The 26,637-nt window shown below is 39.9% G+C and overlaps 2 protein-coding genes across 3 annotated transcripts in view; both read left to right on the forward strand.

Moving 5' to 3' along the window:
- The window catches only part of LOC123326010, a 32,644-nt gene extending 31,976 nt beyond the window's left edge, over window positions 1-668 (forward strand). The window contains 1 exon segment of the mRNA XM_044918863.1: window positions 1-668. This exon segment is cut by the window's left edge and continues 11 nt beyond it. Within this exon segment, the coding sequence (XP_044774798.1) occupies window positions 1-668 (668 nt within the window).
- Window positions 669-786: 118 nt separating this feature from the next.
- The window catches only part of ZNF512 (zinc finger protein 512), a 31,941-nt gene continuing 6,090 nt past the window's right edge, over window positions 787-26,637 (forward strand). The window contains exons 1-12 of one of the 2 annotated variants that reach the window (XM_021697440.2): window positions 787-1,220; window positions 1,743-1,801; window positions 12,082-12,266; window positions 12,925-13,020; window positions 13,316-13,399; window positions 14,064-14,188; window positions 14,718-14,804; window positions 15,218-15,316; window positions 15,923-16,090; window positions 18,610-18,804; window positions 25,185-25,286; window positions 26,214-26,276. In XM_021697440.2, coding sequence (XP_021553115.1) covers window positions 1,191-1,220; window positions 1,743-1,801; window positions 12,082-12,266; window positions 12,925-13,020; window positions 13,316-13,399; window positions 14,064-14,188; window positions 14,718-14,804; window positions 15,218-15,316; window positions 15,923-16,090; window positions 18,610-18,804; window positions 25,185-25,286; window positions 26,214-26,276 — 1,293 coding nt within the window. In that variant the 5' untranslated portion in view covers window positions 787-1,190. The remainder of the gene's footprint in view (window positions 1,221-1,742; window positions 1,802-12,081; window positions 12,267-12,924; window positions 13,021-13,315; window positions 13,400-14,063; window positions 14,189-14,717; window positions 14,805-15,217; window positions 15,317-15,922; window positions 16,091-18,609; window positions 18,805-25,184; window positions 25,287-26,213; window positions 26,277-26,637) is intronic. The other variant, XM_021697441.1, reaches the window with a different exon arrangement.

Below are 26,637 nucleotides of genomic sequence, written 5' to 3' on the forward strand. Positions count from 1 at the left end.
ATCACAGTCCCTCTGAAAGGAGGCATCAGAGTCCTTCTGAGAGGAGACGTCGCAGTCCCTCTGAGAGATGTTGCAGTCCCTCTGAGAAGAGCCATCAAAGTCCTTCTCAGAGGAGCTATCACAGTCTCTCCAAAAGGAGCTATCAGAGTCCCTATGAGAAGAGATGTCGCAGTCCCTCAGAGAGGAGATGTCGCAGTCCCTCTGAGAGGAGCCATCGCAGTCTCCTTCAGAAAACTCATCACAGTCCCTTAGAGGGGAGAGGACACAGCCCTTTTGAGAGAAGACAGCACAGGCCCTCTGAGAGGAGCGGTCGCAGTTCCTCAGAGAGAACTCATTGTAGTCCCTCTGAAAGAAGTGGACACAGGCACTCTGAGAGGAGCAGACACAGTCATTCTGAGCAGAGCCAACACAGCCACTCTGAAAGGGGCCAACATAGTTGGTCTGACAAAACCCATCTCAGTCCCTCCGAGAGAACTAGTCACAGTCCCGCTAAGGAGAGACTCAAGCACAGCTCCCCTAGGGAGAGGCTCAGACATAGTCAGTCTAAAGATTGCAAGGGTTACTCAAACACATCTCCTAGGGACCACACACAAAATACTCCAAAGCAGGGCAAGTTTAGAGGCCTGAAGCTAACAGACGAGAAGAGATTCGCCCCCATTATTCATTGACTGGCTCAAGTCTTCGCCGAGCTGCCCCTTTCCTGGCTTCTTTCCTGCTCAGCCACTGCCTCCAATACCTGCATCCTCAGCAATCAAAGAGCCTCTATGCCTCTCTACCTGGGGGCGGGGGGGGGGGGAGGGCGGGAATGGGTCTGAAATTTCTCTAAGATAAATAAAGGGGCAATAATTGATCTCCACCTAGAAAGACCACTCGTCGTGCTGGGTGGGGAACGGAGGGTGGAGGGATATTTGGTGTCGCGCAAACGGATGGAACGCGAGCAAGGGGTTCTGAGGGCATGATAAAGCTCCAAACCCCACCTACAGCCTCCCGGGGCGGGGGTCTCAGAGGAGGGAGGCGTGTCACGTGACTCACTCCGGCCGCAGCCCCCTCGGAGGCTGCCAGGCGGAAGTAGACGTTCAGACCTGGGACCCGCGGCGCCGACTCCACATCCGGGAGAAGAGAGGAGAGCGGAAGTGGCGTTGGTCTGGCCGGAGCCCTTGGGTGGATTTGTTAGGCGTGGAGAGGGAGTGATGTCTTCCAGACTCGGTGCAGTACCCGCCGTGAGTTTCTCGGTTTGACCGTTATGCTTTAGGGGTAGCGCTGTGGAGCCCGCAACACGCGGTCCCTCGCTTTTGTCCCATGCTCAGAGTTGGTTTTATCAGAGCCCATCGTAGGCCCCACCCTTCTAGGTCAGATCTACCTGTCTCCCTTTTCCCCCCCACTTACCGCTGACTGTTCCCCACTTCCTTGGATTCAGTTTCTCGCCATATTGCCATTAGTTTCTACTCCTTTTATGTCCCCAGTACCTCCCATATCCGTTGTCCTCTCTTTTCGCCTCCCTTTAGAACCTTTATCTGGGACAGAGCTTTGGGAATGGTGGAGATGAAGACTGTGGTGTTGTCAGCTGCCTTAACTCTGTAGGAAGACAGGACAACACACTTTTCTTAAAAAGTCTTTCCTTTTTCCGTTTGAGGTAGTTGCCTGGGGAGAGCATCATTTCTTCTGGGCACAAGGGGATTCGTCTTTTTGTGGTCAGGGTTCAGAGGTCCCTAGCATTCACTCATGTGCTTGCGATTTGCTAGACTCCGGAACCCACATCCTTTAAGCAGCAGAGGAGCACGAAGATCGTGGGAGCTAAGAAGTAAGTGAGGTTTTCTGGGATCCATTTATAATTGTGTCGCCAGCGCTGTCCAGTAGAACTTCTGTGATGATGAGAAAATGTTCTGTATCCGCACTGTCCAGGACCATAGCCACGTATGGCTTTTGACCACTTGAAATGTGGCCGGTGTGATTGAGGAACTGAATTTTTAACTGTATTTAATCTTAAATTTAAATAGCCACCTGTAGCTAGTGCCTACGTGATTGGACAGTGCAGGTCTAAACCTAATATAGGGGAGAAGAACCTAGCTTGCAAAGAAAAGTACGAATTATATTAAAAATGGAACGTATGACTTAGTGTAGCCCCGCATGTCCTCAGACATCAAATATATACTCATGAATACACTGATGAACATGGAAAGGACTGATAAAAATGGCTGTAAGAAATCCTTTTATTTTCAGACTATTTGGCTTTAAGACTGGTTGTTTATTTCGTACACTGAATGTGCTAACCTTTTCCATATTAGAGATTCTTATTAACTAGATATTCATTGGAAGGAATTAATTAATTCAGATAACATTTGCTGAATATCTATTATGTGCAATATTAACACATATATCTGTTAGATATACAGACAAGAAAAACACAGAATAGTCTAAAAGGGGAGATAGGCAAGTACATCAACATGATTAGATGTAAGTAAATATTTTTAAACAGGAATTTAATATAGCATTTGGGGGTCAGGGGGTGATAGTTCAGAAGGGAAGAGTTGCCAGAGCAAGTACTCCTACTAAACAGACTTGAAAGTCAAGGAATAATGCAGTTAGCCAGAGGAAAAGGTATTTTTTATAGAGAACAGAATGTGAACAGGTAAAAGCATTTAATGGAATAGCAGGTGGTTAATTGTTAAAAAAATATAAAGATTAACAGGTCCTCATCTATTAATCTGAATCAGAATCATTGGCGTTAGGGCATAGGAATCCTTTTTAACTGACTTTGTAAGAGATTGTAAAGTTTGAGAACCATTGGTGAGTAGTGAGACTAGAAGAGACTAGAGGATGAAACCCTGGAGAACATCAGCATTTAAGGACTGGGTAGAATGAACAGAGGCTGCAAAGGAAACTGGGATGAACTGAAATAATTTTCTAATGAGGTCTAAGTAGTTGCACCTAGAGAATGAACTAGGGTCTCTGAAAGATTCTTGGTAGATCAGAAAGGAGCTGAAAATTGGTCAAACTTTTCACTCTTGTGGTTAGAAGCTGAGGCCAAAAGGTGTGCCACAGACAACAAATTATAAAGTTACTACAATTATGATCATATTGTTCAAACCAAAGTCTTTTTCTTGCCATATTTATGGAAAGGGAAGTTTGAGATTAATCTGGGTTTTTACAAGCAATCAAGTACCCTCATTTGACAAGTATTGTTTTTGTTGAGTCCTTTAAAAATGAAAGAGACTTATAGGGAGGGATTCCCTAACTACATTGATTTAATTTCCAAGATGTTAATCATACTGATTATATGAACTATTGATATTTATTTATTTATTTATTACTGTGCTTGTACTTATTCATGAGAGGGGATATGGGTATATCTGAGTCCTACACTGACAGTAAAGACATTCCTATGAAGGGGCGCCTGGGTGGCTCAGTTGGTTAAGCGACTGCCTTCAGCTCAGGTCATGATCTTGGAGTCCCGGGATCGAGTCCCGCATCGGGCTCCCTGCTCAGTGGGGAGTCTGCTTCTCCCTCTGACCCTCCCCCCTCTCGTGTGCTCTCTCTCTCATTCTCTCTCTCGCAAATAAATAAATAAAATCTTAAAAAAAAAAAAAAAAAAAAAAGACATTCCTATGAGGATAGTTTACCAAGAGGAGTCACATGGGACTTGACTCTTAATGGCTTCTTGATACTATACTATTAAGTCTTGCTAGTAGGCATTGTTCCCATTGTTTTGGATGGTGGGTTTTGGCCCTAGAGGCCTGCCAATTCCTATTAAAATTTTTTAAATACTTTTATTGAGGTATAATTGAAGTACAATAGACTGCATATTTATAGTATACATATTTAAAGTATACAGTATGATCAACTTTGATGTATGTAAGTAACCATAAAGTGTCACCACAATCAAGATAACATTTCCATCCCTCTGAAAACATTTTTTGGGTTTCTTTGCAATCCATTCCTTCCTCTACTCCTGTTCCCAAACACCACTGACCTTTTTTCTTTCTAGGATTTTATATAAATGAAATCATGTAGTGTGTTCTCTTTTTGCATGATTTTTTTCACTCAAAATAATGATTTTGGATGAAAATTCATTTTTATTGCTGAACAAAATTTCATTATAGATAACATTATGATTTGTTTAGCCATCTACCTTGATGGATATTTGGGTTATTTTCATTTTGAGGGTATTAAAGTAAAGCTGTTATGAACATCCACGTACAAGTCTCTGTGTAGAAAAATGTTTTGTTTTTTCTCTCGATAAATACCTAAGATGGTATTTATTTACTAAGATTTACCATCTTAGGTTGATTGGGTCTTATGTCAGGAGTATGTTTACCTTTTTAAGAAATTGCCTGTTTCCCAAATTGGTGGTATTATTTTATATTCTTACCAGCAATGTATGGGAATAAGTCTTTAATTTTAGTCAATTTTACGGGTATATAGTTGTGTTTCATTGTGATTTTAATTTGCATTTCCCTGACGAATAATGATGTAGAACTTCTGTTCATGTGCTTATTGGCCATTCATATATCATCTTCTGGGAAGTGCCTGTTCATATCTTTTGCCCATTTAAAAAAATTGAGTTGTTTGTCTTACTATGGAATTGTAGTATTTTTAAAAACTATATTCTGAATACAGTTCCTTTGTCTGATAGATGTGTCTTGAATATTTTCTTCCAATCTCTGATTTGCATTTCGTTTTCTTGATGGTGTGTTTGAAGACCAACAGTTTTGTTTATTTTTATTTTTTAAAGATTTATTTATGTAGTTTAGAGAGAGGGGAAGGGCAGAGGGAGTGAAAGAATCCAGAAGCAGACTCCCTCCTGAACGTGGAGCAGCCCAACTTGGGGCTTGATCCCAGGACCCTGAGATCATGACCTGAGCTGAAGCCACTTAACTGACTGAGCCACCTGGGTGCCTTGAAGACCAACAGTTTTATATTCATCATTAAAAATTATTAAAATGTTATTTTTTCCTTTTATGTTTCTTATTTTTGTATTCTATTTGAGAAAACTTTGCTATCCCTAACTGGAAAGATTTTCTCCTTTGTTTTTTTCTAGAAGTTTTCTAGGTTTTACATTTAGGTCTATTGACTTGGTTAGAGTTGATTTTTTGTGAATGGTGTGTTATAAGAGTCAATGTTAATTTCTTTTCATTTTGTATATCCTGTTTAAGACTTCCCTATTCAATTGCCTTGGCACCTTGGTCAGAAATTATTTGAACATCTATATGTGTGGGTCTGTTTCTGGACTCCTTATTCTGTTCTATATATCTGTCTTTTTGCCAATACTAAACTGTCTTGATACTGTGGGATTAGAGTAAATCTTGAAATCAGATAGGGTAAGTCATCTAACTCTTTTGTTCATTTTCAAAATTTGTTTAGTTATTCTAGGTTCTTTGTCTTTTTATATAAATTCTAGAATTAGTTTGTCAATTTCTATAAAAATAAGCATGCTAGAGTATTGATCAGTATTGTATTGAATCAGTAGATCAATTTGGGGAGAATTGCCATTTTAACAATACCGAGTTTTCTGACTTATGAGCATGCTATATTTTTCCATTTATTTAGATCCCTAACTTCTCTGTAAGTTTTCATTATAAAAATCTTGATTATCTTTTGTTAGATTTGTTTTTAGGTGTTTTTTTATATTATTGTAAATGATATTATTTTTATAAGTTCATTTCTAGTTGCTCGTTGCTATTATCTCAGTCTAGCCACAGGGTTGTCAATTTTGTTGGTCTTTTCAAAGAACCAGATTTTCTCTGTTGTCTCTTCTTTTTTTTTTTTTTTAAAGATTTTATTTATTTATTTGACAGAGAGAGGCACAGTGAGAGAGGGAACACAAGCAGGGGGAGTGGGAGAGGGAGAAGCAGGCTTCCTGCCGAGCAGGGAGCCCGATGTGGGGCTCGATCCCAGGACCCTGAGATCATGACCTGAGCCGAAGGCAGACGCTTAACGACTGAGCCACCCAGGCACCCCTCTGTTGTCTCTTCTAATTCATGAATTTCTCCCCTTCATTATATTTTTCCTTCTATTTATTTTGGGTTTACTTTCCCCTTTTTAAGTTATCTTAAGATGAAATCTTGTCATTGATTATAGATCTAATTTTCTAATAGGAGTATTTAGAGCTGTGAGTTTCCTTCTAGGTACTGCTTTGGTTGCAATCCACAAATTTTGATGTGTGTATTTTTGTTGTTATTCACTTCAGAATATTTTTGAATTTCTCTTGTGATTTCTTTTTGACCCATGAATTGTTTACAAGTAGATTGCTTAATTTCCAGATTTATTTTTTATTTTAGATCTACTGTTCTTGACTTCTAATATAATTCTGATGTGGTCAGAGAATACATATATGATTTTCATCTTTTTTTTTTTTTTTAAGATTTTATTTATTTATTTGACAGAGAGAGACACAGAGAGAGGGAACACAAGCAGGGGGAGTGGGAGAGGGAGAAGCAGGCTTCCCGTGGAGCAGAGAGCCTGATGCGGGGCTCAATCCCAGGACCCTGGGATCATGACCTGAGCCGAAGGCAGACTTTTAACGACTGAGCCACCCTGATTTTCATCTTTTTAAGTTTGAAGTTTATGGCCCAGCATATACTCTGTCTTGTTGAATGCACAATGTCTACTTGAAAAGACTGTATCCTGTAGTTGTTGGATGTAGTGTTCTATAAAGTGAATTCTAGAGTAATTTAGCTAATAGTGTTGTTCACATCTTTTGGGTCTTTACTGAATTTTTGTCTAGTTCTACCAATTCCTGAAAGGAGGAGGTCTTAAAATTTTCTACTAAGACTGTAAAATTGTTTGGTTTTTTGCTTTAATTCTATCAGTTTTGCTTTGTGTACTTTGAGCCTCTATTACTAGACACATGCAATGAGTAATTACGTCTTTGGGATGATTTGTTACTTTTATCATTATGGAGTGTCCCTTTATATCTCTGGTGATGCTCTTGTCTTTTTTTTTTTAAAGATTTATTTATTTGACAGAGATAGCGAGAGAAGGAACACAAGCAGGGGGAGTGGGAGAGGGAGAAGCAGGCTTCCCGCAGCGCAGGGAGCCCGATGTGGGGCTCGATCCCAGGACCCTGGGATCATGACCTGAGCTGAAGGCAGACGCTTAACGGCTGAGCCACCCAGGCGCCCCTCTGGTGATACTCTTGTCTTAAAGTCTGTTTTATCTAGTATTAGAATAGCCACTCCAGCCTTCTTGTGTTTGTCGATTGTGTGGTATAATTTTTTCATCCATTTATTTCCAACCTATTATGTCTTTATATTGAAAGTTTGGGGCACCTGGCTGGCTCAGTCAGAAGAGCATTTGACTCTTGATCTTGGAGTCTGAGTTCAAGCCCCATATTGGGTATAGAGATTACTTAAATAAATAACAATTTAAAAAAAAAAAAGAAAAGAAAGTGTGCCTCTTGTAGGCACAATATACAGTTAGTAGACCCTTGAACAACACAAGGGTTAGGGATGCTGACCCCCAACACAGTTGAAAATCCTCATACAACTTTTGACTTCCCCAGAACTTAACTACTAATAGCCTACTATTGGCTGGAAGCCTTACTGATAACATAAACAATCGATTAACACATATTTTTTATGTAATATATTATATACTACGGTGTTCTTACAATAAAGTAAGCTAGAGGGAAGAAAATATTAAAATTACCAGGAAAAGACATTTACAATACTGTACTGTATTTATCGAAAAAAATCCATGTATAAATGGACACATATAGTTCAGACCCATGTTGTTCAAGGGTCAACTGTATTAGAGTATTGCTTTTTTATTCACTCTTGAACAGTCTTGGACTTTTTAACTGGAGTGTTGAGATCATAAACATATAAATTAATTATTGATATGGTTGGATTTAGGTCTGCCATTTTATTTTGTGTTCTCGTACCCAGTGTTATATCTTATTTTAAATTATTTGAATATTTGGTGTCCAATTTTAGTTTATTGATTTTTGAATCTCTCTTTTTCTTTTTCTTTTTTTTCCTCTTTCTTTCTCATGTGTGTAGTGGTTGCTTTAGGAAGTACAATATACATACCTATTGTTTCATAGGCTACTTAGAGTTAATATGCTACCACTTTGCTTAAATGTAGATGCCTCACAACCATGTAGATTCCTTAACCCCCTGCCTGCTGACCATTAAGTTATAGCTGTCATATGTATCACATCTACATATATTGAAAACCTTACCAGATAATGTTAAAATTTTGTTTTAAAGAGGGTTTTGTTGTTGTTGTCATTGTCATTGTTAATATATTTACCCAGCTATTTACCATTTCTTTTGCTTTTTCTTCATTCCTAAAAATCCACATTTCTCTCTGGTATCATTTTCCTTCATCATATCTGGAATAATTTCCATTAGCATTTCTCATAGAGCAGGTCTGCTGACAACAAATTTTCTTGTTTTTTTTTTTTTTAATTTATTTATCTGAAGAAGTATGTCTCAGGGATATTTGCACTGAGTATAGAATTTTAGATTGACAAATCTTTTGTCTCAGGATTTTAAAGATGTTACACTGTCTTCTGTTCTCCTTGGTTTCTGTTGAGAATTCTGTGATCATTCAAACCATTGTTTTCTATATGTAACATGTCATTTTTTTCTAGCTGCTTTCTAGATTTTTCTCTTTTAATATTTGGTTTTGAACATTTTCATTAAGATGTGTCTAGGTGTGTTTTTCTTTGAGTTTATCCTATTGCATGTTTGTTGAGCTCCTGGAATCTGTAAATTTATGTCTCATTGAATTTGGGTGATTTTCCACCATTATTTTTTTCAAATGTATTTTTGTGTCACAGTCTCTTTTTCCTTTCCTACTGAGCCCATTCTTATTTTAAATACTGTATTTTTCAGTTCTAAAATTTCAATTAATTCTTTTTTATGGTTTCTTTTTTTCTGCTGAGAATTCCTACCTTTTCCTTCACTTCAAGTGTGTTTTCCTTTATTTCATGGAGCATATTTATAATAGCTGCTTTTTTTTTTTTTTTAAGATTTTATTTATTTGTCAGAGAGAGCACAAGCAGGGGGAGAGGCAGGCAGAGGGAGAAGCAGGCTCCCTGCTGAGCAAGGAGCCCGATGCAGGACTCAATTCTAGGACCCTGGGATCGTGACCTGAGCCAAAGGCAGACACTTAACCCACTGAGCCACCTAGGCGTCCCTATAATAGCTGCTTTAAATCTTTGATAGTTCTAACATCTGGATCATCTTGGGGTTGACATTTGTTTATTATCTGTTCCTTTTGGAGTTATGCACATTTTCCTGGTTCTTTGTGTGTTGCATAATTTTGGGATTTATTCCCAAGATTGTGAATGTTATTTGTATAGACGTTGGGTCTTTTTAGAATCTTCTGGGAGATCATTGCTGTTTTTATTTTAGCAAGTAACCTGCTTACTGTTCAGACCATAAGTTCTGTCTTGCCTTCTGAGGGCATTGGTTCAATCTTAGTTCCATTCTTTGAGTCTTTGCTATGTTGGTTTAGGTCTGTCTTGAATAGCTCAGGGGTTTGTCTAAGACTTTTCCAGGTGTTTCAAGTCTTGTTTCATTTCTTCAAGCTTTTGATACATTGGTTTGGGTTGGTCTTTTATTAGCAGCTCAGGGGTTAGCCTGAGACTTGTGCAGTTTGTTCAAATCTTATTTCATTTTTCGAAGCCTTTGCTAAGCTGGTTTGGGTATGTTGCACACATATGTAGTTCAGATTAAGCTGTGATTTGTGTGGATTCATACACAGAATTATGGGATCGTCTTCTTTGACTATCTCTTATCCACAGTTCCCTCACACATTTTAGTCTATAGAGGCCCTTTTCCTGGTTTCTCTGGCCAATAAGATAGAGTTTCTATTGGAATTTAGGCTGCCCATGCTACTCTGCAAATGGGGCCCCCTTATTGCATTGCCACATGTGTGGGAAAACAAAATGGGGAAACACACCCCCTGTGAGTCACTTCTCCCAGTTTTGACTCCTCTCCACAATCCACCTGCTTTGTTTACTTTTCAGAGTCCAGGATTTTTAGTTGTAATCAGTGGGAGGGATGGGCTGTAGTGGCCTAATATACCATGGCAGAATCAGGACTTTGCTGTATTAAATTTGTAATTTTGGATCTCATGTGCAGAGAATGGAAAAATCATTCTTCCCTGTTCATAGCATACCGACATCATCAGTCCCTGTTGTTTTTTGTTTTTCCTGTTTCCATTTCCATTCCCTTACAGAGACAACCATGTTAGCAAGTTTGATATTTGTCCTTAAATATTTATGAATCCTTGTAAAATAGCTAGTGTTGTTTACATGTATATTTGTTTTTTTTTTTTTTTTAAAGATTTTATTTATTTATTTGACAGAGAGAGACACAGCGAGAGAGGGAACACAAGCAGGGGGAGTGGGAGAGGGAGAAGCAGGCTCCCCGCAGAGCAGGGAGCCCGATGCGGGACTCGATCCCAGGACCCTGGGATCATGACCTGAGCTGAAGGCAGTCGCTTAACCAACTGAGCCACCCAGGCGCCCTGTATATTTGTTTTTAATTTACCAAATTGATATTAAGTCTTACTCTGTTTCTTCTTTTTTCTTTTAAAGATTTATTTATTTATTTCTGGGGAGAGAGAGTGTGTGTGTGTGAGTGTGCATGTGCACTCGGAGGAGGGGCAGAGGGAAAGGGAGAGAGAATCTCAAGCAGACTCAGAGCCTGATGCAGGGCTCGATCTCATAGCCCTGAGATCATGACCTGAGCCACTGAAACCAAGAGTTGGATGCTTAACTGACTGGGCCACTCAGGCACCCCTGTTTCTTTTTTCATTCAGTAGTATGCTTTTTGGTTATGTTCATTCTCTATATGTAGAAACGGTTTATTGCTTCCAACAACTACATAGTATTCCATAGTAGGCATGTATCATATTTTACTTATATATTTTCTTAAGAATGGTCACCTGTCGGGGCACCTGGGTGGCTCAGTCCTTAAGCATCTGCCTTCGGCTCAGGTCATGATCCCAGGGTCCCTGCTCAGCAGGAAGCCTGCTTCTCCCTTTCCTGCTCCCCCCGCTTGTGTTCTCTCTCCCTCTGTCAAATAAATAAATAAAATCTTAAAAAAAAAAAAAAAAAAGAATGGTCACCTGTGTTACTTCCATCTCCTTACCACAAATCTCTCTGTTATTCTTATCAGCTCTGCCACTAAATGTTATCTAGAATCTGCTAACTACAAAACCTTCGTTCAAGTCCTTATCATCTCTTTTCCATACTGTTAACAATAAGCTGCTAACCCTTCTCCCTTTATTCACTTTTCCTCCATGGGTCATCCATATAGCATCCAGAGTGACCTTTCTAAGCCATAAACCTAACGCAGGCACACAGATCTTTAGCTGGAAAAGGGATGTCTCAAGGTTCTTGGACCACACTTTGAGAACTGCTGCTCCTCTGTGCATTCTGAATGACCTAGAAGATACTTTGTAGTTACTGGGTAATGTTTGTTAACTACATACTGACTGGTCTTAGATTTGGGAATTTGGATCTAGCTGTATACCAGACTTCCCTGGCCAGCTTACCTCAGACAAGGTAGCAGCACCCTTCCTTTAACTATGGGAGCTAAGAATCATGTTGCCTAAATAAGACAGGACAGCCCTGACACCATGTTTAGGGAGGCAGCTAAGGGAGAGGGAAGATGGATCAGACGAGGGCCCTACAAACTGTTCTTTTCCTTCTTTGTTCTCAGGGATACTATTTAGTTACTGTCCCTCTGTCAGAGAAGTAGGGAGGCCTGGACATACCTGGTTACTGATCCAGGGGATCTTCTAAAGGATCATAGAACACCCTATTACTTTGACTACTTTCTTTTCTTTGATCAATCTAGGAAAGAATGCCTGCTTGGGCTGCAGAGTGATCATTAATGTGGACTGCTTTCTCTTATTACAATGAAGTATAATAATAATTTTATATGTTGTATTTGATCAACCATTGTAATTGTTAGATTACAATCTCAATTCTGTTTTTATTATCAGGCTTCTTAGTTTTTGCATAGGTAACCAACTTGTCTTCTTACGATATAAAATAATTAACAGGAACATTACTTCAGATCCTCCTTTGTGGTATATATATTTGTGTCATATTAATAGCAGGACCCAGTGCTCCATAAAGGATAATAGTTTCCAGTACACTATCCCTCATGATGACTCCTTAAGTGGCTCATCGTCTGCCTCTTCATGTGAGCCAGTGAGTGATTTTCCACCGTCCTTCCGAAAATCGACCTACTGGATGAAGATGAGAAGGGTCAAGCCAGCTGCTGCTTCCCGTGTAGAAGGTACCACTATCTCCGTCTTATTTCAAAGGCAGAGCACTCTCTAGGTAGCTGTTGTAAATGGTTCTTAAAGTATTAAGGATCACATATGTGTATCTCACATTTGTGTTAGGCCACCACATACTATTCAACTTTGTGAACTGCCCTTCTATTTTAGAGTGAAATTCTGCTGATCTTCACTCCTCTAGATTCGGCTGTTTTCAGCCTTTCCTCTTCACAAGATTTGAACTTCTTTCGCATTGTTGCAGTTTGGTCCTCTGTTGAAGTTTAGGGGCTGGTGTAAGGGTGATTCTGGGTGTAATAGTCTTGGTGGGCATAGTCTCAAGGGTCCTTAGTAGCCCTTTATCTGGAACAATTCTTCTACTTCAGTGTTAGCCTTGAATCAAGATCAAAGAAGCACATTGCCTGAAGGCTCGCATTACTCATAGGGAACAATTGATCACTTGGGTGGAGAACAGTAAAAAGGGAAAAGCGGAGGTTGAGTGAGTTAGTGAAGTTTACTAACTTGCCTAAAAATGTCAAAACACTTCTGTGAGGCTTGTGCTCACTGATGATCTTTCTCAATGATAATCTTGTGAATGATAGTTTGAAGGCAGGCCGAGATGTTCACTTGTAAGCCATACTGAGGGTTTTGTTTGTTTCTTTTTGTACGGTATTTCAGGGTCAGGTGGAGTATCAACCAAAGGCAAAAGGAAACCCAGGCAGGAAGAAGATGAAGACTATCGAGAATTTCCTCAGAAGAAGCATAAGCTTTATGGTAAGGGAGTAACTTTGCTCATTCTCTTTCCTTGGGTGCCTGGGCTTTATTCTTTAGAGGTACAAGAGAGATCTTAGGTTTTGGCCCTTGAAGCACTGTTGAGCCCTTTCATTTTTTGGCTCGAATGGCTTCCATCTTGCCTGACTTTACCCGTTTTTTCTGTTACAACCTAAGGGAGTCAGTTGGTCGAGGGAGTTGGGCACAGGGTGTTGAGAAGAGGAAGGAAGAGATTTTGGTAGTAGAGAGGGGGTAGCAAAGTTGACATGTTGGGCTTCAAGTTTCTGTCTTGTGTCAGGGAGGAAGCAACGGACTAGAACTCAACCTAATCCCAAATCCCAGGCTCGTCGTATTCGGAAGGAACCACCAGCTTATGCAGCAGGTATGTTTTCTGTTGGAAGCTTTGGGGTATCTAGTTCTCACACCCTGTTTTTGTTGTTGGTTGTGGTGGTTAAGGAATGATGTAGCAAAGAGTTTCTTTAAGGAGGCAGTTATTAGGGGCATGGGTTTGGAGGCTAGTCAGACCCTTGTTTTGGCTCTTAATTGGTTTTCTGGCCTGCCGCCATCTAGTAACTTCTGCAAACTTCGGTTTCCTTGTCTCTAAGTAGGGATAATGAGGGCAGTCAGAATTTTCGTGGAGATTAAATGGGATAAAAACATTTCACAAAGTCTCAGGCACACAGGAAACACTCAGCAAACTGGCTGTTATATATCTCAGTATCTCCTTGTTATATGCTGCTTTGAAAGTGTTGCCCATTGTCACTTATACCTCAGTAAAACTAGAAAAAAAATGTTGCCCAGTTCTGTAAGCCGCTGGGCTTTTGAGTGGTGCTCAGATGGTTTTATCATGGGAAATTGAGTAGGTGTTTCAGAAACTCCTCACTGACTGAAAAAAGAATTATTTCTAGAAATTATATGCAGCAAGAGTCTTTTCCCCAGAAAGGGAACAAACCATTTTTATGATACTTTTACTAAGTTTCAGGATTGTGCTTTTTGTTTCTAGAGAATTCTGCAGATTATGAGGTATTCCTTTTTCTCCTTTGTAGGCAGTTTGGAGGAACAGTGGTACTTAGAAATCGTGGATAAAGGCAGTGTCTCCTGTCCTACCTGCCAGGCAGTGGGGAGAAAGACCATAGAGGGCTTAAAGAAACACATGGAGACCTGCAAACAGGTTAGAGATTTTGTGGCCTTTCGTGACAGTTATGATCTTTCCCCATACCTTGGACATCTGTTGCTGTGTCGGGTGTATTGATGACTGTGGAAAAGCAGCAGCATTGTGTTATGAGGAAAACAGAGGCTTTTGAGTCTGACAGACTTGGGTTTGAATCTTCACTCAGCCACTTACTGGTTGTGTCATTTAGCTTTTTTATGTGTGGACGTCGGTTTTCTCATTTATAAGAGAGAGAAAATAATTTTGTGCAGCCCCTAAGAGGATAAGAAAGCAATAATACAGGCTAAGTGCCCATCCCATTACTTGGCAAATAGTTGGCACTTAGTAAATGGTAATTCTTACTACTTTAAAAATGAGTTGCTTTTACTTTGTCCTTGAGGACATGACACTGATGTGGGATTTTGAGATTCACTGACTGTTGAGTTTGGGAAATAAAGGAGATAACAGTCGAGAGCATCTGAGTAGGACTTTTTAACATTCTGTTTCTTTGTTGAACAGCCTGGCACTGAGCAGTATTTCTTCCTCATAGGAAATGTTTACGTGTCATCATTGTGGGAAACAGCTTCGTTCACTGGCAGGGATGAAGTATCACGTCATGGCAAATCATAATAGCTTGGTAAGAGTGTCTTCTGTCCCATATGAGCCTGTGTGGTGTTTGCATGTCTTTACACAGATGAGTGTGGATAACCCAGTGGAGGTGGCTAAGGCTCTGGGTCTTTTTAGGGGTGTAAGAACACCCTTTTGATAGAAGGATTATGCACAATGAAACCTTTGTGGTGGGTATTTGTGTGTTTAGGTTAGCTCCAAAGGTTCATCTCCTCGAAGATAGAGGCTCTGGACTCTTATTTGCATTGCATTTGCTTCCTTGTCTGTCTAGGAGAAGATGGAGAAAGCCAAGGGTCAGATAACTAAGCTTCATGGGCATCGGCTTAGGTGCTAGTCCAGTCCTTGATTCTCCTATGATATCATTTTTTTCTGTATCTGTCTTTTCCATGAATCATCTGCTTGTTTGCTTCTCTTGCTTTCTAGCCCATTTTGAAGGCTGGAGATGAAATAGATGAGCCAAGTGAGAGAGAACGGCTCCGAACAGTTCTAAAGAGACTGGGAAAGCTCAGGTGCATGCGTGAGGTAAGAGCCCAGGGACAGCGTCTCCTTTAGCCTGGAGTCTTGAGTCAATGTCTTTTGTTACTTTCTTCCATTTCTCCTCCTTCTTTCTTGTAGACCTGGTTCTGTGTCACCTTCCAGCATAAGAGTGGCTCCTGCTTTTCCAGGTGTTTTGAATTCATGAATAGTTCTTTATTTTTCTTTCTCATCTCCACAAACTTATTTTTCTCCCCTTTTTCTTTGTTCAAAGGGGTTCCTTTACCACCCATCTTTAGTGTGATGAAAGGCTCCCAGTAATCTCCCTGTGAGGAGCTTTGGCATTGCTGGGTGTTTGCTACCGGGGCGGAGTTGAGTCACAGACCAGAGAGGAAGGTCTACCACAGAGGAAACACACAGTGCTAGTTTACTGAATGCTGACTAAACTGATTGAATATCACTCTTGGTGGTAGACAGGACAGCTGTTTGGGCAGGTACAAGGGACAAGGAAGGGCTGTGCTAATGGGAAGTGTTGGAGAGGGTCTAGCGATGTCAAAGGACCTATTTATATGATGTGGTTGAGTCTTTTGTGGCTGTTGAGAGATCATGTCAAAAGATGTAAGATTATAGTTCAGGCCTCTCTCCTGTGTTCAGAGTTGCTCTAGTAGCTTCACCAGCATCATGGGATATCTGTACCATGTCAGAAAATGTGGCAAAGGGGCTGCAGAGCTGGAGGAGATGACCCTGAAATGTCACCACTGTGGAAAGCCATATAAATCGAAGGCTGGACTTGCGTATCACCTGAGGTCAGAGCATGGGCCTGTGAGTACTGATTACTTTCCAGACCCTGTTTGGGGATCTATTTTGTGGTGACTACTTACCCTTACATCTTCCCATACATCCTTGGTTCCTCATTTGTATCCCTTTTTAATCTTTGAATGCTTTTGTTTTCTCTTGTTTTTCCTTGGTTCTCTTTTTTCTGCCTTTTGAACATAATTAGGTTAGAGAAATCAAAGTTCAGTGTTTAATCTGTGCAGAAGTAAACTCATTATTATATTTTTAAAGCTTAAGGCATTCCCGTTTAGCTAGAAATTTTGCGGAAATCTCTGTCCAGCTGGTTCTTTTGTCCCAATTTTTTGGTCTTGACATTTTTTTCTTGATTTCTAGGCTTGCCCCACCTCATGTTTTTTTTAAGAGTTAAGTTTCAAGGTATAATTTACATATGGTAATTAATATTCACCCTTTTTAGTGTACAGTTATAAGAGTTTTGACAAATACATACAGTCGTGTAGTCACCACCACATTCAAGATACAGAACGGTTTGTCCACTGATCTATTTTCTGTCCCTACGGTTTTGCTTTTTGCAGAATAGCATATAACTGGAGTCATACAATGTATAGCCTTTTGAGTCTGGCTTCTTTCACTTAGCATAACACATTTGAGATTCATCCATGTGTTGCACGTATCATTAATTTATTTCTTTTTATTTCTGTCTAGGATTCCATTGTATGGATGTTTCACAGTTTCTTTATCCATTCACCAGTTGAAGAACATTTGGGTTGTTTCCATTTTTTGGCAATTATGAATAAAGCTGCTATAAACATTCACATAAAAGGCTTTTGTTTGAAACTAAATTTTAATTTCTCTTGGGTAAATACTTAGCAATGGGATTGCTAGGTTGAATCATAAATATATGTTTAACTTTATAAGAAACTGCCAAACTGGTTTTCAAAGTGGCTGTGCCATTTTGCATTCTCACTGGCAAAAATGAGAATTCCAGTTTTTTGTGTCCTTGTCAGGACTTGCTATTGCCAGTATCATTTTTTCTTAATCCATTCTGTTAGGTATGCAGTGGTATTTCCCCGCAGTTTAAATTTGCATTTCCCTAATGACTAATGACATTAACCATCCTTTCATGTGCTTATTGGCAATGTGGGTCATTAGTGAAGTGTCTGTCCTCTTTAGTGAAGTGGCCATTGCAATCCTTTTTTTATTACTGCAGTTTTATTGTCTTACTATTAAGTTTTGAAAATATTCTGAGTTTTTTATGTATTTTGGACAAAAGTCCCTTATCACATACATGTCTTGTAAATATTTTCTCCCAGCCCTAGCTAGTCTTTTAATTTTGGGGCAGTGTTTTTCAAAGAGTAGAATTCTTAACTTCGATAAAGTTCAATTTATCTTTTTTTCCTTTTATGGATAATGCTTTTGTTGTATCTGAGATACGTTGGCCAACCCAAGGTACAGTTTTCTATTGCTGCTATAAAAAAAAAATTACAAAATTAATGGCCTAAACAACACAACTGTATGAACTCAGTTTCTTAAGCCAGAAGTCCAGATATAGCACGGCTCAGCTGGCTCCCCTGCGTAGAACCTCACCAGGCTGGCATCAGAGTGTCAGTAGGGCTATTCCTTTCTGGAGGCTCAAGGGGCAGAATCTGTTTTGAGGCTCATTAAAATTAAGAATTGAGTTCCATGCAGTTGTAGGACCTCATTTCCTTGCTTGCTGTAGGCTAGGAATTGTTCTCAGCTTCTGAAGGCCATCTGCATTCTCTCGCTTGTGGCTTCCTTCATCTTCAAGTCAGCAGATGCATTGAGTCTCTCTCACGCTCTGAATCTCTCCTGCCTTTTCTTCTGTCACACCTCTCTTACTTAAGGTCAACTGATTTTGGACTTTAAAAATTAGATCTACAAAGTACCTTCCCATCAGCATGTAGATTAGTGTTTGGTTGAATAGCTGATGACTGTAGCTTAGCCAGGGTGACATCAAAAAAACCATCATACCCAGGATTACAAAAATTTCCTCCCTTGCTTTCTTCTAGAAGTTTTACAGTTATATGGTCTACATTTGATTCATTTTCAGTTAATTTTTTTTTTTTTAAAGATTTTATTTATTTGAGAGAGAGAATGAGAGAGAGCACATGAAAGGGGGGAGGGTCAGAGGGAGAAGCAGACTCCCTGCCGAGCAGGGAGCCCGATGCGGGACTCAATCCTGGGACTGCAGGATCATGACCTGAGCTGAAGGCAGTCGCTTAACCAACTGAGCCACCCAGGCGCCCCATTTTCAGTTAATTTTTATATGTAGTATTAGATATGGGTTGAGGTTCATGTCTTTGCACACGGCTGTGTCTTGACCTTTAACCACTTTGACTTATTAAAACAACATCCGAAGAAGTTTTTTTTAACCAACAAAATATGCATTAAGGTGGTGGAGCTTTATGCTAATGGTTAGCAAGCTAGTAAATAGCTTTTGATACTTAGAGCAGGAAGGATAGCCTTTAATCATTGGCTCTGATGGAAGCCACTTCTCAGGCTTGTGTTTTGCTGTCTCATTCTTGCAGATCTCATTCTATCCAGAGTCAGGACAGCCAGAGTGCTTAAAGGAGATGAACCTGGAGCCAAAGAGTGGGGGTCGAGTTCAGAGGCGTTCTGCCAAGATAGCTGTATACCACCTGCAGGAGCTGGCTTCTGCTGAACTGGCCAAGGAATGGCCTAAGAGGAAGGTGCTTCAGGATTTGGTACCTGATGATCGGAAGGTAAAGTAGAAACTTAAAGTATTAATTTAGAACTGTGTCTGATACTGTGCTTTCTATATACAGAAAAGTAAATGCACTTGGCTACGTGATAAATGATATTTTGCTTCTTTATTCTTAGAGATGGAACATGTCTGATCCAGCTTCAGTGTTTGGATTCATGTGGGTCCTAGAGAGACAGTCTGTTTCAGAAGTTTCTTAAGGAACCCTCTTAATTTTAGACTATTTCCAGAGGGAACCGGAATTCCCAGATTAGTTTTTTGCCTAGTCGTTGCCCAGTGTGTTTCCACTTTGTTAGTTAGTAGTTTGTGTTTAGTTTAGATAAATGCTTTCAACTTGTTTTTCTAGCCACAGAACTCCTCTCCCTACCCACTCTGTCTTCCAAATGAAAGCTTATATAAAACACCAGTATGTAAAATAACTGAAAATGGAGTCACTCCGAATAACTAGGGGTAGTGAGCCCAAAGCCTTGTCTGCTTGGCCTTCTCCTTGATACTTTTATCATTCCCTCCACGTACTTCTGCAGGGTGTAGGACCCAGCTTGGAAGCCTTTAGTTTAAAATAGATCATAGACCAGAGGAACATTATTTGGCCAAGAGGAGACAAGGGGTATATGACTTATGGGAGTAGTCGTGGGAAGGGCTTGGGAGGATATACAGTGAGAATTAAGATTAGAGCTAAGGACCTATTACTCTCCATGGTACGGACAAGAACAGTTTAGATTTGGCTTAGGGCTTAGACTCATGTGAGAGGAATGTCGTATGTTAAAAGAAAATGGGTCAAATTTTAGAAGTTGATACCTCTTATTTGGCCTAAAAATCAGTCCTACAGGTGTCCAAGGAGTAGGATCCTGTTTTTGAATATCAGATTATCCTTTCTTCTTTTAGACTTACTGCTACTTTCTTCCTGCCACAGGCTAAAGTATATGGTTATCTAAATTCAGTTTAAATGTGAATTTTGTACAGTGATATGTATATTGTGATATTGTAGTCCAACTGTTTTCACTGTGCATGGTCTGTGGTAGAGAATTTGACATAAATATTTGTTAGCTCACTGATAAGTTTTGATAGTCTTATCTAGCAGATACTTTTCTAAAATCAGCTGTTTTATATTTTGACATTGTGTCGGCTAAGGGAATTATCATTTTGTTTTTTAAATTAAAAATTTAGGGGTAACTTGGGGCTCAGTCAGTTAAGCGTCTGACTCTTGATTTCAGCTCAGGTCATAATCTCAGGGTTGTGAGATCAAGCCCTGCGTCGGGTCAGCACTGGATGTGGAGCCTGCTTAAGATTCTCTCTCTCCTTCTCCCTGTGCCGCTCCCCCCCCAATAAAGTAAAATAAAAATTTAATTTGTTTGAATAGATTATACATTCTTGTCATTCAAAAGTCAAAATGGTGATAAACATTGAGATATCTCACTCTCACCCTATCCTTGTTCTATCCTGTCTCCATGGGTTAACCATTGTTACTGGTTTCTTGTGTGTCCTTCCAATGTTTCTTTTTTAAGAGTTTATTTATTTATTTGACAGAGAGAGAGAGAGAGTGCACAAGCAGGGGAATAGCAGAGGGAGCTGCAGAAGGAGAGGGAGAAGGAGACTCCCCACTGAGCAGGGAGCCTGATGTGGGTCTCGATCCCAGGACTCTGGGATCATGACCTGAGTCGAAGGCAGCCGCTTAACTGACTGAGCCACCCAGGCGCCCCCTTCCAGTGTTTCTTGATACAAATGCAAGCAATATTGTCTAGGAAAAAACTCTTGTGTTTTCCTTTGCTCTCACACTACTGCACACTTAAACTTCTGACACCAGGTTTGTGGGTTTTTCCCACACAGACCAATTTTCTAGCACCATCTGGGTGTCCTACAAATAATTCAGTTCTGACACTATCTCCCTGGAGTTGGTGTCAGATCCTACAAGTTAAGGGCTCAGTCCCACAGGACTACTCCGATTTCAGATGCCAGTCACAAGTCTCAGGTTGTCACCTGTACTTCTGACTGATTTGGCTATAAATTGGGGTTCCCATAACCCCGTCCTTGGTTTTGATAATTTGTTAGAATGGCTTACAGAATTCAGGGAAACATGTTTACTGGTTTGTTATAAAGGATATAATAAAACCTACAGATGAACAATCAGATGAAAAATAGAGTGAGGTCTGGAAGAGTCCCAAGCATAGGACCTCCTGTCCCTGTGGAGTTGGGGGTATATCACTCCCTGGGCACATATATATGCTCCTCAATCCCAGAAGCTCTCTGAACCCCATAATTTTGGGATTTTTATGGAGGCTTCATCATGTAGGCATGATTGATTAACTCCATTTTTAGCTCCTTTCCCTCTCCAGAGAATGGGGAATGGGTCTGAAAGTTCCAAGCTTCAAGTCATGGCTTGGTCTTTCTGGTGACTAGCCCCCCACCCAGGAGCCTACCAAGAATTGGGGGATTATGAAAAGGGATTATGAGCTCTGTGTCAAATACTGGTATTACTCCGGAACTTAGGAGTTTTAGGAGCTCTCTGTCAGGAACCAGGGTCAAAAACGAAGTACCAACAGGAACTGAGGGCAGAGACCAATATATATTTTTTATTATTTCACAAATATATATCCTTTTTGAAAAACTTTTTTATTTGGAAATAATTTTAGACTTGCAGAGCCATTGCAAAGTTAGTACAGAGTTCCCATCTGCTCTTTACCTGGCTTCCTCTAATGCCAGTATCCTACATAACCAATAACATAGTATCCCATCAGGATCCCATAATAGGATACCATCAGGATCTCACATTTAATTCTCTTTACTGTGTCTCCTTAGTCTCTTCCCATCTGTTATAATTCTTCTGGCTTTTTTTTTGTTTGTTTTTTGTTTTTTGTGCTCTTGATACTTTGAAGAGGACGGGCTGGTTATTTGGTAGAATATCTCTAATAGGGATTTGTCTAGTGTTTTCTTGAGATTAGATTGAGGGTCCTATGTTTTTATCAAGAATACCACTGAAGCAGTGTTGGCCCTTCTCAGTGCACCATATCGGGAAGTATATGATATTGATGTGTCTTTTTACTGGTGTTAACTTTGATCACTGGATGAGGATGTGTTGTCCAGTTTTCTCCAAGGCAAAATTACAGTTTTCCCCCTTGTAATTAGTGAATATTTTGTGGGGGAATTGACACTATGCAACTACCCTTATCATACTTCTGCCCACTGCAACAATTATTATTATGGTTGTTTGCCTAATGATGTTTAGTATTTCCATTATTTCTTCCACAGTTATTAATTGGAATTCTGTCAGAAAGATACATCCTTTTCTTCTATTAATCTGCTTATATCAGTATGGACTCATGGATATTTTATTGTAGCATTATAATACGGTGCTGTTATTGTTGTTAATTTTGTGGCTCAAACTGTCCCAGAGTTGGCCATCAAGAGCTCTTCCAAGTGGGCCCCTGTGTCTTTTTGACATGCTGCTATCATTTTTTTGAATACTTTGTTACTTTTTGACACCATGAGATGCTGTAGGGTCATCTCATATATTCCCTGCCCTAGCCCTGGAATCAACCATTTCTCCAAGGAATCCTGAATTCTTTTATTGGAGAATATATTTAAAAACCAAGATTTGAATGGTAGGTGTATTCATTCCTGCTGGGGTGTTATTGCTTCTGGGTCCTCTTGGTGGATAGAGCCAGGAGATATATATATATATATATATATATATATATATATGTAAGTATGTGAGTGTGTGTGTGTGTGTGTATGTATGTGTGTATATGCATATCCAAGGGTGCATATGTATATGCATATACATATATATGTATACTCATGGGTCATACACACACACTGTTCATTTTTTTTTTTTTTAAGATTTCATTTATCCATTTGAGAGAGCGAGGGAGCGGGTGAGGGGAGGAGCAGAGGGAGAGGGACAAGCAGACTCCACGCTGAGTGCAGAGCGCAACGTGGGGTTTGATCCAGGACCCTGAGATCACGACCTGAGGTGAAATTTAAGAGTTGGCTGCTTAACTGACTGCACCACCCAGGCTCCCTCTCTCTTGTGTTCATTTTTATGTCTCTCTATCTGTATACATATTTAAGGCCGTGATACCATCAATTCCAGTCCGACACCGCAGGTTTCATTCTTGTCTTCCTCTGTGCTTATTTGTAACTCCTTTCTCCAACAGTGAGAGACCTGGCTCTCATTGTGTACAATATATTTACTTATTTGCTTAGCGCTAGTATAACATAGTTTTACAGTTGTTTTCCCATACCCCTGTAAAAACAGATTTACTAACTAGAGAACAGTATTTGTTACAGTTCTTTTCATCTTTGGCCTTATACTGTATAATCAGAGTACTATTTTGTAGTTACTTAGATTGGTTCCCCCCTTTCATTAGGTTTCTCATTTGCAATCATTAGGTTCATATGTTACATTACATTTTGGGTTCCCCATATGTCCTGTTTAATTGAAAGTAGTCATTTATCTTGGGGGTATGTGAAACATTACCGTAGTTCTAAAAGTCAGACCTGTATTAAAGGTCTTCTTAGAGAAGGGCCACTGGTCTCTTCCCATTTGTCCTGTTCCTAGTACCCTTTTATTTTCATCCTATTCCCACCCTGCTCCCCACAAAGATAACCACACTCAGTAGTTTCTGGTTTATCCTTCTTATATTTTTATGGGATGGATGGCCAGATTTTTTTTTTTTATGTTATGTTAATCACCATACATTAATGCGTATTTTCTTATATTCTTTTCTTTCTTACGTAGGTACTTGTTTTGTACTTCGCTCTATTTCACTTAAAAGTATATCCTGGAAATCACTCCATATGTGTTCATTGAGATTATTCTCATTTCTTTTTTTTAATAGCTGCATAAATATGATAGTTTATTATATGAATATAATAGTTTTTATAAATATTCTGCTATCACTATAAAAGGATTTTAGATGGACCCATATACACTAGCTGCAGAGGAGAGGAGGTGCTTATAAATAAAGCCAGCTCTGTGCTCTGACTCCTTTTATTGATTTGCCAGAGTTTCTTTAGGGTGCCTTCCTTCCTTCCCCTTACCTCTATGGGCTTTGGTTCTGTTTTTCTGTCTCGGTATCTGTTTCAGATACTTATTTTTTCAAGCAGGAGGATCGTTTACTCACTGGAAATATAGCTGTTACCTGTGGTGGACTTTGTAAGAACTGTCTCTCCAGGTGCTAGCTGTCTCTTTTCTGGAAACTACAGCTGCAGTTTTAAGAAGAGACTAACTTGTGTCAAAGCACATGAAGGCGAGTGTGAGGAATAGTTAATTCTACTTGGGCAGTAGAAGGAAAGATGGTGTGTTCCATCCCCAGAGTTCTCTCACATCTTTGTTTTAGGTTGAACATCAGTGTTTTTTTTTTTTTTTTTAAAGATTTTATTTATTTATTTGAGACAGAGAGAATGAGAGAGAGAGAGAGCACATGAGAGGGGGGAGGGTCAGAGGGAGAAGCAGGCTCCCTGCCGAGCAGGGAGCCCGATGCGGGACTCGATCCAGGGACTCCAGGATCATGACCTGAGCCGAAGGCAGTCGCTTAACCAACTGAGCCACCCAGGCGCCCTGAACATCAGTGTTTTTATTTGAATTTTTAAAATACCAAAAATTGGGGTGCCTGGGTGGCTCAGTTGGTTAAGCGTCTGCCTTTGGCTCAGGTCATGATCCCAGGGTCCTGGGATTAGCCCTGCCTTGATTCCAGGGAGCCCGAGCAGGGAGCCTACTTCTCCCTCTCCCTCTGCCCCTCCCCCTGCTTGTGTTCTCTCTTGCTATCTCTTGTCTCTCTCTCTCAAATAAATAAATAAAATCTTAAAAAAAAAACAACCCAAAATTAACATGACACCTTTGAAGAAAAAGGAGAAATGCAGAGGAGCAGGGAAAAAACATTAAAACCACTCAAAATTCCACCACCCAGAGACAACTACTGTTAACATGTTCATTTATAGCCTTCTAGCCTTTTCCCCATCTACATATATTTCTACTGAATGTATTATAAATGTGTGTGTATATGTGTACCCTGTAAGTATACATATAAGTATATTTTATATACAGTACATATTTGTATCCCTGTCTTTTTTGTAACAAGTGTTTTAACTGTGTAAATGTTCTGTCATTAAGGTTTTTCAAACTATAGATGAAGTGCTATATCTGAAAGTCTCCTGCCCTCTCTTAAAAGTCAGACTTCCTAAGATTAAACAGTAGACAATTGTCCTTACCAGTTTCAGGTAAATTTGTATTTAAAGGTCTTACATACTACAGTTTTTCTGCATATGGAAGTATGCTTGTTGAAGTCCAGAATTACATAACCTGAAGAGTTGGGTGTGAAACTTTTGGGGTGTTTTGGTTGGAAATCGGATTCCTCCAATAAAATGTTTCTTGTCTTGTAGTTAAAATATACTCGCCCTGGGCTACCTACCTTCAGCCAGGAAGTGCTACACAAATGGAAGTCAGATATCAAGAAATATCATCGCATTCAGTGCCCTAACCAGGTGGTTCTTTCTCATTCATTTATTCAGTAAATGTTTATCAAACTGTTGTTTCAGTTATTTATTCCATCATGACGAAGTACCTGAACCTCAGTGGTTTAAAACATCAATTATTGTATTTGTTCAGAATTCTGTAAATCACTAATTCTGCCAGGGCTCAGAGAACATTCTCCTGTTGTACACGGCACCCGCTGGGATCACTCGTGGGTTGTGTTTAGCTGCAAGCTTGGATGGGACCTCAATGTCCAAGATGGCTTCTGTGTAACTAATTTGGCTGGGAGCTCGGCTGTCCACATGGCCTCACTCCATCAGAGTGTAGTGGGTTACCAGCAGGGTACGTGGCAACTGACTTCTGAGTATCCCAAGAACATGAAGGTGGAAGCTGCAGATCTCTTAAGGCCTAGCTTCAGAATCTGTTCAGCATCATTTCCATGGCATTCTGTTGGTCAGAGGAATCACAGGGTTCACCCAGATTCAAAGGGAGGGTAAGCAGACTCCACTTCTCACAGGGAAGAGTGGCAGAGAATTTCCAGCCATCTTTAACCTACCACAGCTATATATGCAGTACTTGGGGAAGGAGCAGATACTCAAGAAATAGACACATTTGTACTGAAGAAGGCAGATTAAAAAAAAAAATCTTACTGTGCAATTTTCTGTTTCTCTAAGCGTCAGAGAAAAAGTCCCAGGGAAGAGAATATCTTAAGCTTTTCTAAACAGCTTGTTCACTTTTTTTTTTTCTTTAAACTTGTCCTTGGTTTTCTCTTTTTGCTTTTGTGGCTTATGTGTGAATTCTTTTCCTGTTTGGTTTGCAATATAATTTATTGGGCTTCTTCCTCCAAATGTACGGTTGGTCAGTGTAAATGACCAGATTGCTAAGAGAAGGATGAGGTTTGGTATAATCTTCACGTTATTTCTTCTTCTCTTTTTCAGGGTTGTGAGGCTGTCTACAGTAGTGTATCAGGCCTTAAAGCTCACCTGGGCTCTTGTACCTTGGTTTGTAACTTTCTGAACAATTTATCTTAACATGACCTCTGAAATAGTCTGATATGGAAGAGAATTCAGTTTAGGTGAACAGCTAGTTGTCCTGTTTGCTGTTATCTTCAAAGGCTGGTTTAGTTTTTTATGTCCTAAAGATTCTTGGTCTGTTACTGGATGGGATGCCAGGATATGTCCAAGATACAGAAAAAGCCAACATAGCCTTAAATCTTATCATTTAAAGAATTTGGAGAAAAATAATATTAATTCTGAGCCTCTTCCAGGGATTTAACTTCTTCCACCTGAGCCTCTCCTGCCTTGGGCCTGCCCTCTCTTTTTGGGCCTTAAACTTTCTAGCATCAATTTACGTGTGCTTATC

The sequence above is a fragment of the Neomonachus schauinslandi genome, chromosome 10 (genome assembly GCF_002201575.2).
Source record: "Neomonachus schauinslandi chromosome 10, ASM220157v2, whole genome shotgun sequence".
Lineage (NCBI taxonomy): Eukaryota > Metazoa > Chordata > Mammalia > Carnivora > Phocidae > Neomonachus > Neomonachus schauinslandi.